At 37.2% G+C, this 16,647-nt stretch overlaps 1 protein-coding gene across 26 annotated transcripts in view; it reads left to right on the forward strand.

Moving 5' to 3' along the window:
• Window positions 1-16,647, forward strand: part of PARD3 (par-3 family cell polarity regulator) — a 650,509-nt gene that overhangs the window by 422,220 nt on the left and 211,642 nt on the right. For 11 of the 26 annotated variants that reach the window (XM_038529690.1, XM_038529684.1, XM_038529688.1 and 8 more), the window contains 3 exons: window positions 4,488-4,647; window positions 10,987-11,176; window positions 15,598-15,749. In XM_038529690.1, coding sequence (XP_038385618.1) covers window positions 4,488-4,647; window positions 10,987-11,176; window positions 15,598-15,749 — 502 coding nt within the window. The remainder of the gene's footprint in view (window positions 1-4,487; window positions 4,648-10,986; window positions 11,177-15,597; window positions 15,750-16,647) is intronic. The other 15 variants (XM_038529699.1, XM_038529680.1, XM_038529687.1 and 12 more) reach the window with 5 other exon arrangements.

Raw genomic sequence — 16,647 nt, forward strand, 5'->3', positions numbered from 1 at the left:
AAATAATCCTGGGGGGCAGGGGGTTGGTGGTGTTAGAAGAAAAGATCACTTAGTTACACTAGAAACTGAAGTTCTTAAAAAAATAAACCATCAGGCATGGGAACCAGATTAACATTTTGGCAGTGATTCTAGATTTCCTTTGCTTCCCTTAGATCTAATGTTCTTACTTAAGCACATTTAAAATCATCTCATAAGCGATAGTTATTTCTTTAAGAAAAAAAGGAAAGGAGAGAAATGGCTTCCCTTTGTTTTGTGTTCCTAATTGATAGATTAGCTTTCTTGGAGAAAAACTTCTTAAGTCCTTCTGAAGTCTTTTCTATTGGACAGAATACATAATGCAAGAGGCAGAAATGGTGGTTGTCATCACAAAGGATGCGTTTGTTGAGGACTTTGAAGGAGAGTAGAGGAACCGGGAAATAAATACTTGACATCATTCCTTGAGGATTGAAAATAACCTGGGTATGACAATTACGCTGATTATAGACGTTCCAAGGAAATGAATATTTGTAGAAATGACTGCAGTTTAACATTGCTTGCGGTCATTTCATTGCATCTCTATTAGATGTGATTTCATATAAAGACGTCTTAGTGCCAGTAGACAATGTGACCAGGTGAGCCTTGTCTTAGACTGAAGGATTTCATCATCAAGGACTACTTTAAAATGAGTTCTCTCCGTGGGTTTAATCCTCTTAGAATTAGAAAGCTATATTAAAATAGGAAGGGGCCTAAGGTATCATTTATGATTCTCTTCATTTTATGTATTAAGAAATAAATGCAGAGAGGTCAAGTGATTTGCTTAATGGCTGAAAGGCCAAGGTCGTGGCAAAGTAATTTAGAAGCAAGGTGCCCATTCCTCTTACACATGTGAGTGGACCTGATTGACTGTGATTGTGTGGTTCAGGCAATTTATATTCTGTGTTAGGAAATAGCATACAATAAAAGCATGGGCTTTAGCATCAAATAGTTACATTCTGGGTCTGTCATTTATAGGCAGGATGACTTGGGGAGCTTCTGCTACGTCCCTGATCCTTGCTGCCCACTGCAGAGGCCAAGGAGATGAAATGTTCTGCATGACAACAGAACCTGAAACAGGACCCTAAAGCCATGGCCACTCTTCCAAAACTCAAGCCTATCTTTTTATTCATTGTTTTGTGTTTACCTGTCCTTTGGATATTAGTACCTTCCACAATATATCATTGTAATCTAGTCTAACTTTCTTTTAATTTCATTATTATGCTGTGCCCTCACCTTTAGGCCTCCTTCTACATGGCCTAATATGTATAAGGTCTCCAAACCATTTTGAGGAAAATCTGAGTCATTCTTTTGGAAATTAAATTATTCATCTGGTACTGGCTCTGTGCCAGACACTGGGGATATTATAGAGGAAGCCCATAAATACTGAAATATTAAGTAAATAAGATTGTGCCAGTTACTACCTAGAACCCAGTCTTTGGTTTGCTGTAAGATCAGATCTGTGCCAGATTTTCAGTGCTCATAATTAAGATGGTGGGATACATTTTCTTTATGTGAAACACATCATTTGACCCACTCATGCTTACCTACAACACCATGAGAATTTGCTAAACCCTGCAGAAAATATATTAGTTTTTAAAAGAAGCCAAGATTTTAAATTTTCTTAAGAAAAGTAATCCAAGTATCTAATGGGAAGCGTATTTATTGGACAAAATCCAGTTTCTTTGTTATGGTATACTATTTGTTATTTTCTGATTATACAAGCAATATATGATCATATGAATATCTTTCCTAAGTGTGGACTACATTTACATTGCTTTTCAGTTTTGGAGTCATTCCCAATTTTATACCTTTGTAAATAATGTTATGATAAATACTGACTCGTATCAATCTTTGTTATATACCTAGCTTATTATTTTGTGAGAGCAGTGACCACAAAGTGAATAAAAGGCCGGGTCAAGGAGTATAAGATGTTTTATGACCTGTGATGTACATTTGTTTCAGTATTACTTAGAAAAAGACTGTATCCCTCTTCACTGCTACCCAGTATGAGTGCTTATGCTGCAGCTGAGAAATAATTTTTCTCTAATAGGCAGAAAGGCTTTCCTGTTTTTCTAAAGGTAGAGCTACCAGCACAACTACCCCAACCTAGGACTGAATTAAGTGAGATCAGAGAACATTTTTGTACCTTAAGCAACAAGCCACAAAGTGAAAACTGTAGTTCTCTTATTTTAGTTTCTTCTAATTAACTTTAATTTGGAGAAGGTTTTTATGTAAGGAGGCTTACTGGGCCTGGGCACAGCCCAGCTTGCAGACCACCCTGGGCCACTCCTCCACAACCCCCTTGCTCTGCTTCTCTTCTGTGCTGCCATCGTGTCCCTGTGGCATGTTTCTTGCTCTTAAACTCTTTTTCTTGCAACAACAACAAAAAAATCATCAAAAGACTTAAAACAAAACTGTGCATCCCAATGTGGTTTTTTTTTAAAGAAATTAAAAGGCATTGAATCTTCTGTTAAATATTTATGTAGTAGGCTGCTGATGTCTTCATTTAAATCTGTCTTTTGAGATGTAAATTAGACATGGTTAGGGAGGTAGGGGAGGTGTAGAATCTTTCCCATGAAAACGTTCAAGTGTGTTCTTTCTGAACAGGCACCTTACTGTTTTTTTCTCTAGAAAGCCTGCATGTGCTTTTTTAAATGGAATTTTTATTTGATTTTCTGAAATTCTAAAATAGCATCTTAGATTAGTTGGGAATTTCTCATGAATAGCTTTTTAAGGATTTTATCATCTAGAAAATTGCAGTTATCTAGTTCTATTAAATGTATCTGGTAAACAAATGTGAAGATATATTGTTTGTCTTATGATAAAGTAAATTGTACAGCAAGCAGGTCTTGTATAGAGGCTTGGATCGCAAGTCACTTTACTGTATATGTGCTCATTTAAAATGTTCGGACATAACTTGTTCTTATAGGCACAGGGTATTGCTTTTGTTTGTTTTTGTTTTTACCTCCCCAACGTCCCTTGGAATTGAGGCATAGTATTCTTTCAGAAAATGTTCTTTTATTTTTCTACATCAGAGACCTTGAATATTTAATTTACTTTTCTGTGAAGCTGTCAGTTGTAATCTACAATTAAAAAAAAAAAACAAAACTAATAAAGCAAGTCCTCATTTCACAATTTAAACCTTACTGAGTCTAATTCACTAGTGCTGTGAATTTATTATTCTCCTACAAGCTGACGTGCCTCCAATTGTAATTGTGTTGACCCTTCAATGCATTAAATCTCCCCAGTGCTTATCAAACTAGGAGAGATAAGTCTACAATTCGGAACTTCATTAAATATCTCATTTATATTAAACAGATGATAGCTTCTAACAGAAATAATAATTTGTTCTGATGAAGGAACCTCCACCGTTGTGGTTTCCTTGTTTGGGATGTGTGGTCCTCTCTCCCACTTGGCCATGTTGTGCTGCGGTGCACACCCCCCCCCCCCCCCCCCCCCACTGCCACCACCAGCCCCTCCCAGCCAAGCCCCCTTTGTCTCTGGCTTCTAGCCAGCACCACAGCCTATAAGATATTAGTTGGTGATGTTAACCTCAGAGCCCACGTTTGGAGGATTGCTGTTAAGTGTGCTTTGTTCCTCCTTGAGGCAGATTTGTTCCAAGCCCTTAGGAACACAGGTTCCTTGTTCATATGTTTTTGTGAAGAATCTGACTTACGAGATTTGATCCATTCTAAAGAATGCCACATCCTGCTTTAAATCTTAGTGATGGAAATTGACCTATATTCTTTGCATATGCAGTAGATTGTTTATGTTTGTGACATATACATCTTTGCTTCATTGGAATATTTGGTCCTTCTATATTGTTTGTATATTATTTAAAGTGGCTTTTTCAGGTACTCACCATCTTATATTTAAGCTTATAACAAGAGAGTAGAATGATTTTTTCCCAATTCTTAGCAGAAGAAATTTAGGCTCAGTGAACTGTTCAGGACACCTTGAGCTCACAAAGTGGTCTTTAGGTCTTACGGAGAAGGTCATAATTCCACCAGCACAGGTGGAGATGGGTGTCAATTGTTAGGTGTATTTACGTACTATAGACATAAAAAGTACAGCTTAGCTCCAGCTTCCATTCTGGTAAAGCATGCTTTGTGCAGAGCAGCATCTCATAAAGAATTCTGAATTAAACCATAACTTAAATTGACTTCAACAGATACTGGCAGTCAAATTGAAAAAATAAGCAGCAAAATAAGTTTTTAAAAAAGCTTTTAATATACATATTTTTCCTCCAGTGGTTGCAATCTGACAGAACTTCATGGGAGGCACAGTGTAAAATGGCACAGAAATTTGGTCATTAGACAGAGCTGTCATCACAAATTATTTTGGTACAGGGTGAAAAGTTCTAGTTCATTTGGTACCCAGTTGGATGCAGGCCTTGGGCAAGTTGTTATAATTCCCCCATGCTGCTAATGGGCCTCCAGCACTGACTTCCCCTTGCCCCCTTTTCTCTCTAGCTGAAATCACCTGGGAGCCCCTCGGGCCCTGAGCTGCCCATTGAGACGGTATTGGATGATCGTGAACGGAGAATCTCCCATTCCCTCTACAGTGGCATTGAGGGGCTTGATGAATCACCCACAAGAAATGCTGCCCTCAGTAGGATAATGGGTGAGTCAGGTAAACTCTGTTTATCACATCTTATTTTTATGTTTTCCTGGTTCACTGGGAGGTTATCAATGTAATATTAATGTAAAGGAGGCCTGTGTTTTGAAGAGGAAAAAGAAAAGGTTCATTATAATCATCCAGGAAGTGTTAATGTGAAGAGAGTAAATTAATACATTGATTTTGTTAAGTGAATTTTAGATCCTGTAACATGGGGGTTGAGGGGTGAAAAGAAAAGGGGTCACATGGAAATATTTTCAGTGATCAAGATATTTTTAGCTTGTTTGAGAGAAGTGAAGCTAGGTTTTAGGAAAGTCAAAATCTATTGGTTTATGACAAGAAGGATTTCCAAGTTGTGTCTTTCACAGTAGCGCTGTTGAGAGGGAGAGGAACAAATGCATATACACATGTTTGCGTGCAGGTGAAATATTCACATTTATTTGGTTTATACTTAATAGGATGTTACCGTCTTTTAGTTGCATCTCTACTTTTTCAAAGTCCTCATTTTAAAATTTGGAAGCCAGTGTTTTGCATCCTTTGTTTGGCTCCCACACCATACTGTGTGCATGACCCCCAGTGGGTAGCAAGGTTATTAGCACGAGCTGTGCAGCAGTTCAGCCTTCTCCTCACAGACCCGGTTAATAAAGACCTGCTTTGCCACAGGAGTGCCTGGATTGACTGAGTTGCTCATCTTGGGATTAACTCGTGAGAGTTTTCAAATTTAAAACATCAGAAGCTGTTTTGATTAAAATAGCACCTGACATAAAACACTTTTATTGCCACTGTGTTTCTCAAGGCTCGAAAGTAAAACCCTAAATTTAACTCCATTTTGAAACATTTAATGAAGATTTAATACAATTCAAGTTTCCATTATGAAGTTTCATTGGAACAAAAGTGTATCTCATTCATCAGTGGACGTTTATGGAAAGCCTGCTATTAAGGAGACATTTGTGCAGATCCTTTTGCCGTAAATAGAAAAATGAGTGAGACCCAGTTGCTCAAAACTCTCTGCTGGGCATGACAGGAAAAACACATAAATGTGACTAGGAGAATTTTCTGGTTTTCTTTCAGTCCTTCTAGCTTTCAGGTTTGGAAAAAATGCTAAATTCTCCATTTCTTATTTTGTTGCACATAGAACTTAGACCTTCCAGCCCTCTGGTTTTACTTGGTCAGTAGTTTGCTCTTTGCCTGCTTGGCATAAATGAAGGAGGGGAAGGATGCTAAAACCACTGTACACCTGTTAGGTGATGCACATTGCACATAGTTCACCACAATAATCTTTGTTTCTGAATGATCTCTCTTCACTGCTGTTGCATTTTCCATACTTTCGTGGTATTGGTGTGAGACTTTATCTTTGTTAAATACTTTTTTCATAAATGAAAATGCAGACCCCTTGAGAGAGAAAGAGAGTACATGTGTCCCTGGATCTGTGTGCATACAAAGTGATACGCTGTAATTTCCCCTTTATTATAGGAACATAGGACTTGCCATACTGAATCAGACCATTGGTCCACCAGTTCCTGTAACCTGCGTCCTGCCTCCAATCCCTGATGCTTCAGAGGAAGGCGAAAAACTAAAACTAGAAAACCAAAAAACCCCAAAATTCACCTAGTGACCTTTTCAAGTGCTGTATATATGGGTTGAGGATTCCTTCATTCTCTTCGTAGTCTGTTGCCCTGGTTTTGTTAGCTGTGGCTTCGTCAGTCCACCTCAGTTTACATTACTGTTGCATTCCTTTCCCTCTGCTGGAGATGTAATGGACTTTAAAGACATCACATGCTTTCCCCTGGGCAGCAACTTCTCTCCCAGCTATGTGCTTTGTGATGTACTGTGCATATGCCCTTTTGGGGCGGGGGTGAAAGACTCTACCCTTTGTCGGTAGGCCAAGTTAAGGTCGGATGACTTGGATATCTTCTTAACATAGTTTTTACATATTTTACTGGAAACTAGGGATCCTGTATAGTTTTACCTTGGGAAATGCATATGCTTAACCTAATCTGTATTGCGTTTTACAAATTTGAGAATTCCTCAAGTCTTTATCAGTTCCTCTTCTGTTATCAGTGGCCCTAAGAAACAAATACTTTGCCTCATCAATTCCCACTTAGTTAGAAATCCTGCAAAAGATGTTAGCTTACAACAAAATACCAAGACAGAGTACCAAATATAGGATATTAGAGCCCTGAATTTCTGTTATCATAAATCAATAGCACTAGTATTTACTGATTTGCACGGTATCTAGGTATATCAAAGTCCCACAGATCTCATTTGGTTACTGAATGTCTTCTGTAGGTTTAGAATAATTCCTGTATAGGTACTAGTAGAGGTGGTCATATTTACTTTATTATAGGCTCTGATTCAAATAGAGCTTTGTATTGAAATTCCAGCTAAGTCTTCAAGAAATCACTAATTTTATGCAAACAGGGTGAATCTCCACCTAGAAAAATCCTCATGTGAGACTCTAGACCAAAAGGAGCTTTGAGGCTTTCTGACTCATTTCTATGGGAACAATCTCAGGAGAGAAGCTTCTAAAAAATAAATTAAAAAAGGAAGAGATGTTAGAATTGGCAGGATGTCAGGGGTCATTGGCTGCACTCCTCCAGTTAACAGATAAAGGAACATTGTCACAAGATCCCATGGTGATTTTTTGTTTTATGTTATTTTTGGTTATTTCCTGTTTCTAAAAGTAACTCTCTCTAAGGAATACTGAGACCACACAATAAGTATTATTGACACTCATTCTTCATTAACCTCAATTTATCCACATCTTTAAGCGAAAAGCATTAGATAGTCTCCAGAATCTTCCATTCTGGCAACCACTGTGTTCTAAAAATCAAGGAAGCTCATCTTTGAAAACAACTGTAGAAATCATCCACTCCAAAGGAATTATCTTCTGTTCAGAGGAATTAGGGACCAGAGAAATTAAGTGACAAGTCTGAAGCCACAAGGTTTCTGTATTTCTGAACCAGTTAGGATGTGTGTTTTCCCGAGTCATGAGTCCCACATTATTTCAGCCTGGGTCAGTCTCCCTAGCTTTTGATCAGGTCAACCAGAGTTGTGACCAAGGCAATATTTCTCCAGATGTCTTCTGGGCCGAAGTGCCATTAATCATTGATTTTAATCCTGGATATTCATCAAAAAGAAATCTCTAGAGAGCCTACCTAGGATTTCTTCATGTTAAAAGACTTAAAAAATACATTTATAAATTGCTGGACAGTCTTAACTAATAATCATAAAACAGTAACAGGCATGGCTAACTTAACCAACACGTTCCCTAAAATACATCCCAAATCGACATTTGGGAACATGGAACCTTAATTTTTTTTTTTCCAAATTTTAATCTGAAGAGATTTTCTGTTTAAAGCAAAACCCAAATCTGATGTATTCATTTTAGAGTTTAACCACAGTAGTTTTTTGTATTCAGACATTTGTGGTGAGTTTAAAAAATAATTATGTTCAGCGTATTTTTATCTTGTTAGAAATTCAGCATTGAAAAATGGAACATTAATGTTGTTTTTATTGTGAGTCGAATCACTGGAAAACTTTTCATCTGTTTCTGGTGTCATGAATGGTATTGCCTTCTATGTAAATGTACCAATGAATAAATATTTAGTAAACAATCATTTTGTATCTCCTTGTTTTACTCCTCTATAAGATTGGTTTAATTTTTAGTTTGTAGTTTGTGGGTTAACTAGTTGAGGAAGGAAGGATTTTTATTCATCAAAACACAGATCAAAGGCTTTTCAGGTCACCCTTGGAAGGTTTCACATTTACGATGTGCCAGGTACTGGCACACATCATTAAGAGGTATTGTCTAGATGGAGTTTGGTAGATCATGGAGTGAGGTAATTTAGTTGTCCATTAACTCCCAGTATATTCCTGCATCTAGATTCAAAAACTGTAATTCTTGGCAAGCATGTTAAGAAGTGGGAGGCTGATGAAAAATGTGAATTTAGCCCTAAGAATCATGGGTGAGAGGAAAAAGCTAAATTGTTTTCTTACTATTAGAATTTCTTCCCATTTATATATAAAATTTTGGATCACTTCAGGTACAATATTTTTACTCAACACAGCATATTATAAAGAAGGGATTGTCATATGAAGAACCATTCAATGTTCCATATTGCTTATTAGAGTGTCTCAGAATATATTATGTAAAGAGTTTTAGTTCTTGTGTTTAAAAGCAAATACACTATAATTATATTGTAATTTTTCCTTCCAGTAAATTTTGCCTTTGTGAGGACTTGGCATTTAATGCTGTGACATGTGCCTTGTCAGTGGTGACCTGTCAGGGGTAACTCTGGTTTTGTCATTCTGTACACTTTTTGGTCAAAAAGTATGTCTTAAGGAGGAAATATTTCTTTTGGTAATAGGCCGAGAACATCCAGCCTTCTTTATGAATGATATTTTTTTGGACAGGTTTCTGTCTTGCACAAATGCCCTAAAACTCAAGTAGCAGTAAATGAATGATTTGGATTCAGGAGAGAGAAACTATTAAGTTTAGATTTGATTTGCTTTATACTCATGAGCATTCATAAAAAGTTGCTAGTAGTCAGTTTGTCAAAATGAATGCATTTCAAATCAAAATAGTGTTTTTCTTGCTAAAACGCTATGTTGATGTTTCAGTGGACATATAATATTTCTGTAATAATGTTGGCACTAAATAACAAATGCCTTTGAAATGTCTAGCATGTCTTCTTTTATGGCTTGTCTTGAAAAGATACATATCAACTTAATTTTTGTTCTTTGTCGAATGTCTAGCATAATATGGATTTTACAAACCCTTCAAGTCTATATATGCCATCCCGTAATTGCTAAAATAGTCTTAAAACAAAAAGTCATCATTTACACATTTTTATGAATGTTTATTTTAAAAATTAGATCTTAAGACTGATGTTAAAATGTTAAAAAACTCCCCACATGTTTCTGTGGTGCTATTTTAAAAAGTGGTGTATAACAAAGTGAAAGAGCACCCTCTGTAAAGTGTAAAATGGTGCTAGTATGGGGAAAGGATAGCAATCCATTTTATTTGGGTAGGGGCCAGGAGAGCTGGCTTACCAGATTTGAATATTGGACCTAAAATGAGACTGTTCCCATCCTGCTATAAGGTGACGGAAAATTGTCACTTCTTGCTTTGTCAAGAGAGCCAGGCCAGTGGGCCTTCGTCATACTCTGGTGTATATTTCTGTGAGTGTAGACTCTCTTGATGTATCCACTTGGACCAAAGCCTTGTCCAGCGAGTTCTTACTCAGAAGTATGGTGTGAGATTTGACGAGGGAGCCAGAAGAAGTATGGGTGTTTTCTTTCAGGAGGAAAATGACATTATTTGGACTCCAGCTTTATCTTTAAGGATTCAGGGATTGAACCATAATTTTGTCCCAAGAACCACAAATGTATCATACTCATCCATGTACCTGAGCCAATTATCCTGAAAGAAACTCATCAGTATAGACAGTTGTGAGTCCTTCCTTACCAAGAACACTAAATCCAGATTGAATAAATAAAAGTGTATAGACTCCACTGTTTTAGCCTGAAAGCCTTTGGACAGTGAGATACTATCTTTCAAGATCACTCTCACCATTTCCCACGTACAAGGGCTCGATTCTGCATGTGCTCTTGGGTGTCCCCTGAGTGCACAGAGAGCTTTTCTCCATCATGAATTTAATGATGTTGCTGCCAATGTGTAAAATCAGTGTCATCATTTCTCCTAGCAGAGAAGATCATATTCATCATTCAAAGCCCACTGTGATGTTTACTTTTGTTAGGGTCCCCAGCATCTGCAGCTTCCAGCTACGCAGGCCATTACCAGTCCTAGTGAGGGCCACAGTACTTCTAGCACATCCTTCATGGCACCAGTTAATTATCACTGTGTATGTCTGTCTCTTTCTCTAGGGTGTGAGCAGAGGTTTAAATCTTTCTTACATCCTTACTACGTGCTATGTGCCCAGCGATTGAGTGGGTGAATGATTGATGTAAGTCTGCAGGGCTTCCCTATAAATTTCCTGGTAAATTTTTCAAAGGACTTTCTTTCACAACTTAGAATCTGTGTAGCATTTTCACATTAGAAGATGTTTGGGAGATCATCTGTAGCTTTAGGCAACTTGAACCCAGTGAATTTAAACACTGTGCTGAGCAAGAGCTACATAGCTGCCATATTAGAGACGGGGACAGACTCGAGAACGCCACTTGCCATTTACTTGTGAAAAATAAGTTACTGTCATTCTGTTTTATTCCACCAGGTTGAGCAGATGTTTGGAAATTTAGACTTTTTCCTAATGTTGTAAAGTACTACCATTAATACACGTAGCACTTAGATCGATATCTAGAATTTCTCTTACTTTTTTTCCCACTGGGCAGGTAAATACCAGCTGTCTCCCACAGTGAACATGCCCCAAGATGACACTGTCATTATAGAAGATGACAGGTTGCCAGTGCTTCCTCCACATCTCTCTGACCAGTCGTCTTCCAGCTCCCATGATGACGTGGGGTTCGTGACAACTGACACTGGCACATGGTCTAAGGCTGCAATCAATGATTCTGCAGACTGGTAAGATCGCACACCAGGCTTGGAAAACATTAGTTAATTGCAGTCACCTTCATTTTATGTTTAAATGGTCTATCCTTAAGCACAGTTAATTTTTTTTATAGCAATGTTCTGTTTTCATGGTTTTAATACTCTTAACTATCACTATTTAATACTCTTAACAAAAGTTTTCCCCCACCCCCATAAACTTGCCCCATTGTTTTAGCATTTCCAGGGCTGTACTTATTAACTCAGCCAAATCTACAACAAAACTATCACTAACTAAAAAGACCTGCTCACTTGTGAAGTTCCGCTGTTACTTTAGATGTTTTATTTTGAAGAATTTTTTTTTTATTAAATCAGGTCTAAGCAAATTTCCGAGATGACTAAAAGTTTATAATAATTAGATAACTTTGGCCAAATTAATACCTGCTATGCTCTGGGATGGGAGAAGGCTTTGGAAAGGTTTTCGTTTTTTGTTTTTTTTTGTTAGAGTGCTGTAACCCTGCCATTTAAGATGCTTCCTGCTTTTTTCTAACATTGTGACTTTTGGGGCAGCCTAATACTGTTTCTTTCACCTGAATCTTCCAAAATAGAAGAAAGTATTTGATATCATTGAGCCAATTCATGGCCTGTGAGTGTGGATCTGTGAATTAATTTGCATGCCTCATAATTACACACATCCATAATCCAAAAGGCAAATCCCTCCTAGGGATGACCTTGTGAGGCTGTAGTGATAATTAACATAAGCCACGTGAAGCACTATACCAGAATTTTCTTATTGCCCTTCCTCTGGGTTGTTCTGTGAATACATCAGCAAAATGATATTTAAATGTTACAGCATTGTTTCTTTCATCACTTACCTGTTCTCTTTTCTACTCTTACCCAGAGTTGTGTCAGCATTCTGTATTATCTAGGAGAAGTCTGGGGGCCTATTGTTGATTTGTGTTAACGTTTAAGTTAGTGATCTTAGCAAAGTCACCCTCTCTCCAGCCATCTTCCCCTGCTCCTTCTAAAACCATACAAACATCTAGCATGTGTACCTGTGGATTCCTTAGATGTTCTCTTGGGATAGTCTCACCTGTTATTGGGATCCTTGAAAAGTCCATCTCTGTCTTCTTTTTCCTTTTTTTAAAAAAACTCTTTTATTGAAAACACAGGTTTTAGAAACAGAGCTACACTCCAGCCTGTGTGAGAATAGCATATCCATGAATAAGGTTTTTGGTTCAACATAGAGGGGGAGACTGCAATAAAGAGCAAAATCTCATTTGAAAACTACAGATGCGGTTGCATTTACAGCTACAGTTTGTATCTCTCTCCAAGAGTGACAGCAACAACAGGGAGAGTAAGGATTAGATATTGGCAGTATTCAACTTAGGGGCTGAAGTCTTTGAATCTCTACCATGATGAGGACTGTGAAGATGCCATAGTAGTCGACCTGTTTGGGGTGTTCTAAAGCACTGTATCAGTAAAAATAAATAAGTAGCTATCAGGAATAGATTGTGGCATTAATTTACCTAAGGGCATTCATAAACTGGGGAAGAGTTCCATGATTTTGCTGTGGGGAATGTGGAGCAAGGAAAAGAATATGAATGAAGGGTTATCCAAACAAGAATGGCAGCTGTTCCGAATCACAGCAGAAAATGTAAGCTTTTCCAGCCTGACAATATCTCCCTAATCCTTGATGAAAATGTTATGAAAACAAAAGGGCAATAAGACAGGATTAATAACTGGAATTTTAATAACATTGGGGGGTCAGGATATGGTTACATTCTTTAAAGAATCCGCTGTCAGTTTTGCAATCGAACTTGTTAAGTATTCTAATGTACTGTTTATTGTGTCTGAAATTAGTTTAATGGGCTTATTGATAGGGAAGAATTAATTATGTCATAGTTTAAGAATATTTAGTTATTTTAAGACTCTTATTAACTCACAAACTCATTTGACTTTTTAAATTGTTTACAGTTCACAGCACAGTTGTGGAAGGTAAATACATCAAATGGCTAAACTTTTGTTAACGAATAGAATATACTTTTTTCAACCCATTAATTGACTTAGGGAACATTAGTAATATTTTTAAGGAGAAACAAGGTAAAACAGCAGATTCTCTGATCTTAGTGACAACATAATTCCAAGGATATGACATTAGTTTAAAAAACATGTCAATATGTGGTTTTCAGGTAACATTGGCACCAACAATCTGTATTTCTTTGAAAAGGCTCTTACCACTAATTTCTCTTAAAAAATGTATTTCATGAGAAGAATAATTGAAGAGATCAGTATCCAATATGTGAAAGAATTATCCTTATTGAAAATATATAATTTACAGTTTGCTGTTGCAAAGTTGGGTCATAGTTCTTATCATATGGGTTTTTAGCTTTCATTTCTAGGATGCATTTTTCAGTTGGAGTGTATGTGGAAATTATAAGCATAATGTAGTAAGCACTGTAGTATCTGAATACTACTATATAAGCATAATACGCAAGCAGGTGGTAGGGCGAGGCAAACTGGGTACCGAGCATACAAAATATAAAGAACAAGTCCCTCTCAGGCATGGCCTATGAACTTGCATGACCGTGAGAGTGAGTGCTTCCTCAAATTCGGAGTTATTGGCACCCACCTTGTCTCATTGTTGGGGCCCTGCTCTGTACCCGCTGGGAAAGATTGGGAAGGGCTCTTTAGTTCCCCTGTGTGGTTGTTAAGGACCTGATTTCTGTTACCATAACTTTGTATTACGTTGATTATTTGAGATAGACAGTCTTTGTGGGGTCATAATAACTTACTATGTCTCATGGTTTGTAGTTTACAAAGGGCTTTCATATTATGTCCTTGAATTCTCTCATTGTCAGATGGGTGAGGCAGCTGTTCTGTTTAATGAGCATGCTAATCCACGTGTTCCGTCACATTTCAGTCACTTATCCTGAGGGCAAAGCAGTTCCGTAGATTTTTTTTTTGGTTTAGCTCTTCTCTACGAGCCAAATATCATTTCATGCACGGTAAACTGCAGCTACAGTTTTGATGTATAGCTGAACCAGATCACTCTCCTTTATCAGATGGTAATTCTCTACAGCCATAAAGGTTAGAGAAGTTTGCTTCCATCAGAAGCATAAGGAGGGCGATCGTAAACTCAGTTGACCTGGTGGAAGTGGTTCCTCACCGTCTGGGATGTTTAGTTAGCTGTGGAGGGATTTTCTCCTCCCTGGCTGGATAGGGGAGGTGGCTGGGTGCTGATACAGGAGAGCAATGTATTTACTCAGTGAGCCCAGCACTGAGAAAAACCATTTTTATTGTATGGACTATACTCAGAACACTTAGTACTTTTTAAAGTATTCACAGATTTTTACAAATAGGAATGATTCTGTGTCATCGTTTGCCACTGCCCCTGTGAAAACTCTTCCAATGGTATCCTCTTACCAGTGATTTGCCATGTGCTTCATCATCTCTGATTGCACTACTGTGTTGGTGTCACTGAAATCAAATGTCATCTAGTCTTAGTCTCCCCCAGTACCCATCACTCTCCCGTCTCTGCATCCACTGCATTGGCTTGGTGATTCTGGGGTAGTATTTTTTTTAGGAACTTGTAGAGAACAGAGAATCTTTTCATTTTTATGTTTTTAACTTTGGTATCTAGGACAACACCTTAATCAGAATAGGTTCTAATAAAGATTTGTTGAGTTGGTTTCTTGTCAGTTGAATAAATATTGCTGAGAAACTGCATCCTCATGAAAGTACATGCCACAAAGGTGTTTTTTCTTCTTTTCTAAAACATGGGACAAAGGATATAGAAGAAGACCAGACAAATTCTTTTTTAGAACTTCTATTTGATTGTAATCTATATAGTCACTTGTTTGCTACCAATATTTGTATTCACATATATGAACGTTTTTCTCTAATATTCAATCCTCCCAATGTCTAAAAGACATCAGCCTTATTATTATTTTTTTAAAGTGTTTATTTTAGAGAGAGATTGGACCTCTGTGAGCAGGGGGGTGGGGGAGAAGGAGACAGAGGGAGAGGGACAAGCAGACTCCCCACTGAGTGCAGAGCCCAAGGTGGGGTTTGACTTCATGACCCTGAGATCATGACGTGAGCCAAAACCAAGAGTCAGATGCCTAACCGAATGAGCCACCCAGCACCCTCATCAGCTTTATTTTTGATAATCGCTTAGAAATAGTGATGTATTGGAGAACAGAATGAGGAGGAGAGAACTCACATGGAGGAATGTGAGTTTAGAATTTTCTAAATGTAAATTCAGTTTGTATTTTCTCATCACCTCGTATTCAGCCATTTTTTTTAATGGTCTGTATTTGTGTTAGTTTCAGCGCTTCTGAGGAATACACACATACATACCTTCACACACACACAGGCATGTATGATCTTTCCTAAGGTTGGACGTCCTCAATTTTTAGTAAATATTTTTATGTTTATCTTTCTCTTCACACCAGCTCTTTGAGTCCAGATGTCGATCCAGTTCTTGCTTTTCAACGAGAAGGATTTGGACGCCAGAGTATGTCAGAAAAACGCACAAAGCAATTTTCAGATGCCAGTCAATTGGATTTCGTTAAAACGCGAAAATCAAAAAGCATGGATTTAGGTAGTGAGTACAATCTCCATGAATCTTTATCTAAATAAGGTTTAGATGCTTTCAGATTAAAATTGATAGTCCCAAACACATATCTGTTTACCTTAAGCAGTAGAGAAAATAAATGTGAAATGTGGCAATTTGGCAAAAATTAGTTTTTCTCCGAGTTTGAGATAACCATATTTCTCATAAGTGGCATGTTTACCTAATGTGCAATATGTTAATATATATGTTTCCTGATGATAAAAGAAACAAACACATGCATATCATGCTATATTCCTGCATCTTTATTTGAAAGATGAAATGTTTTCACATTTTGGCTGTTTAAAACCAATTTTTTGAAATAGTATTTGGTTGGCTGTAGGATTCTTGAACTAGAAGGAAAAGTTTGGAGAGAAACCATTATCTCAATCCATGTGTAGAATTTGGTTACTTCATGATATCTTCGTTTCATTGCTATTCTTTAAAGTTTACTTAATAGAAACTCTTATGTGTTAATAATTAAGGCATGTAATTGAAGTAATAATTTGATAGAATATTTATTGTAGAAAGTATTTGGGAGCAAATGGAAGGAGGAAAATAACATAGTTGTTCAATCAAACACCAATCAGGTAGTGTCTCTTTTTAAATCAAAATCCACCAAAAAGCAAACAAAAAAGTAAAATAATTAATTATATCTATAAATTGATCAAATGATTTTAAAAACCCTTGTTAATCAACTGTAACTTATTTATGCTGTTCTCTGGTGGCTGTTTGTACTTTAAGACTAAAAGCATTAATTTATCACATGCATAAAAGAAAAATTTGGCGATGCATTGCCTTGGCTAATTATGATACGCTAACTTATAAATAACACACGTGTCTGTGAAATGAAATGACTGGCATTTTGCATGGAGACACTGCTTTTTCCCCC

This window comes from Canis lupus, chromosome 2 (assembly GCF_011100685.1).
Source record: "Canis lupus familiaris isolate Mischka breed German Shepherd chromosome 2, alternate assembly UU_Cfam_GSD_1.0, whole genome shotgun sequence".
NCBI classification, from domain to species: Eukaryota; Metazoa; Chordata; class Mammalia; order Carnivora; family Canidae; genus Canis; species Canis lupus.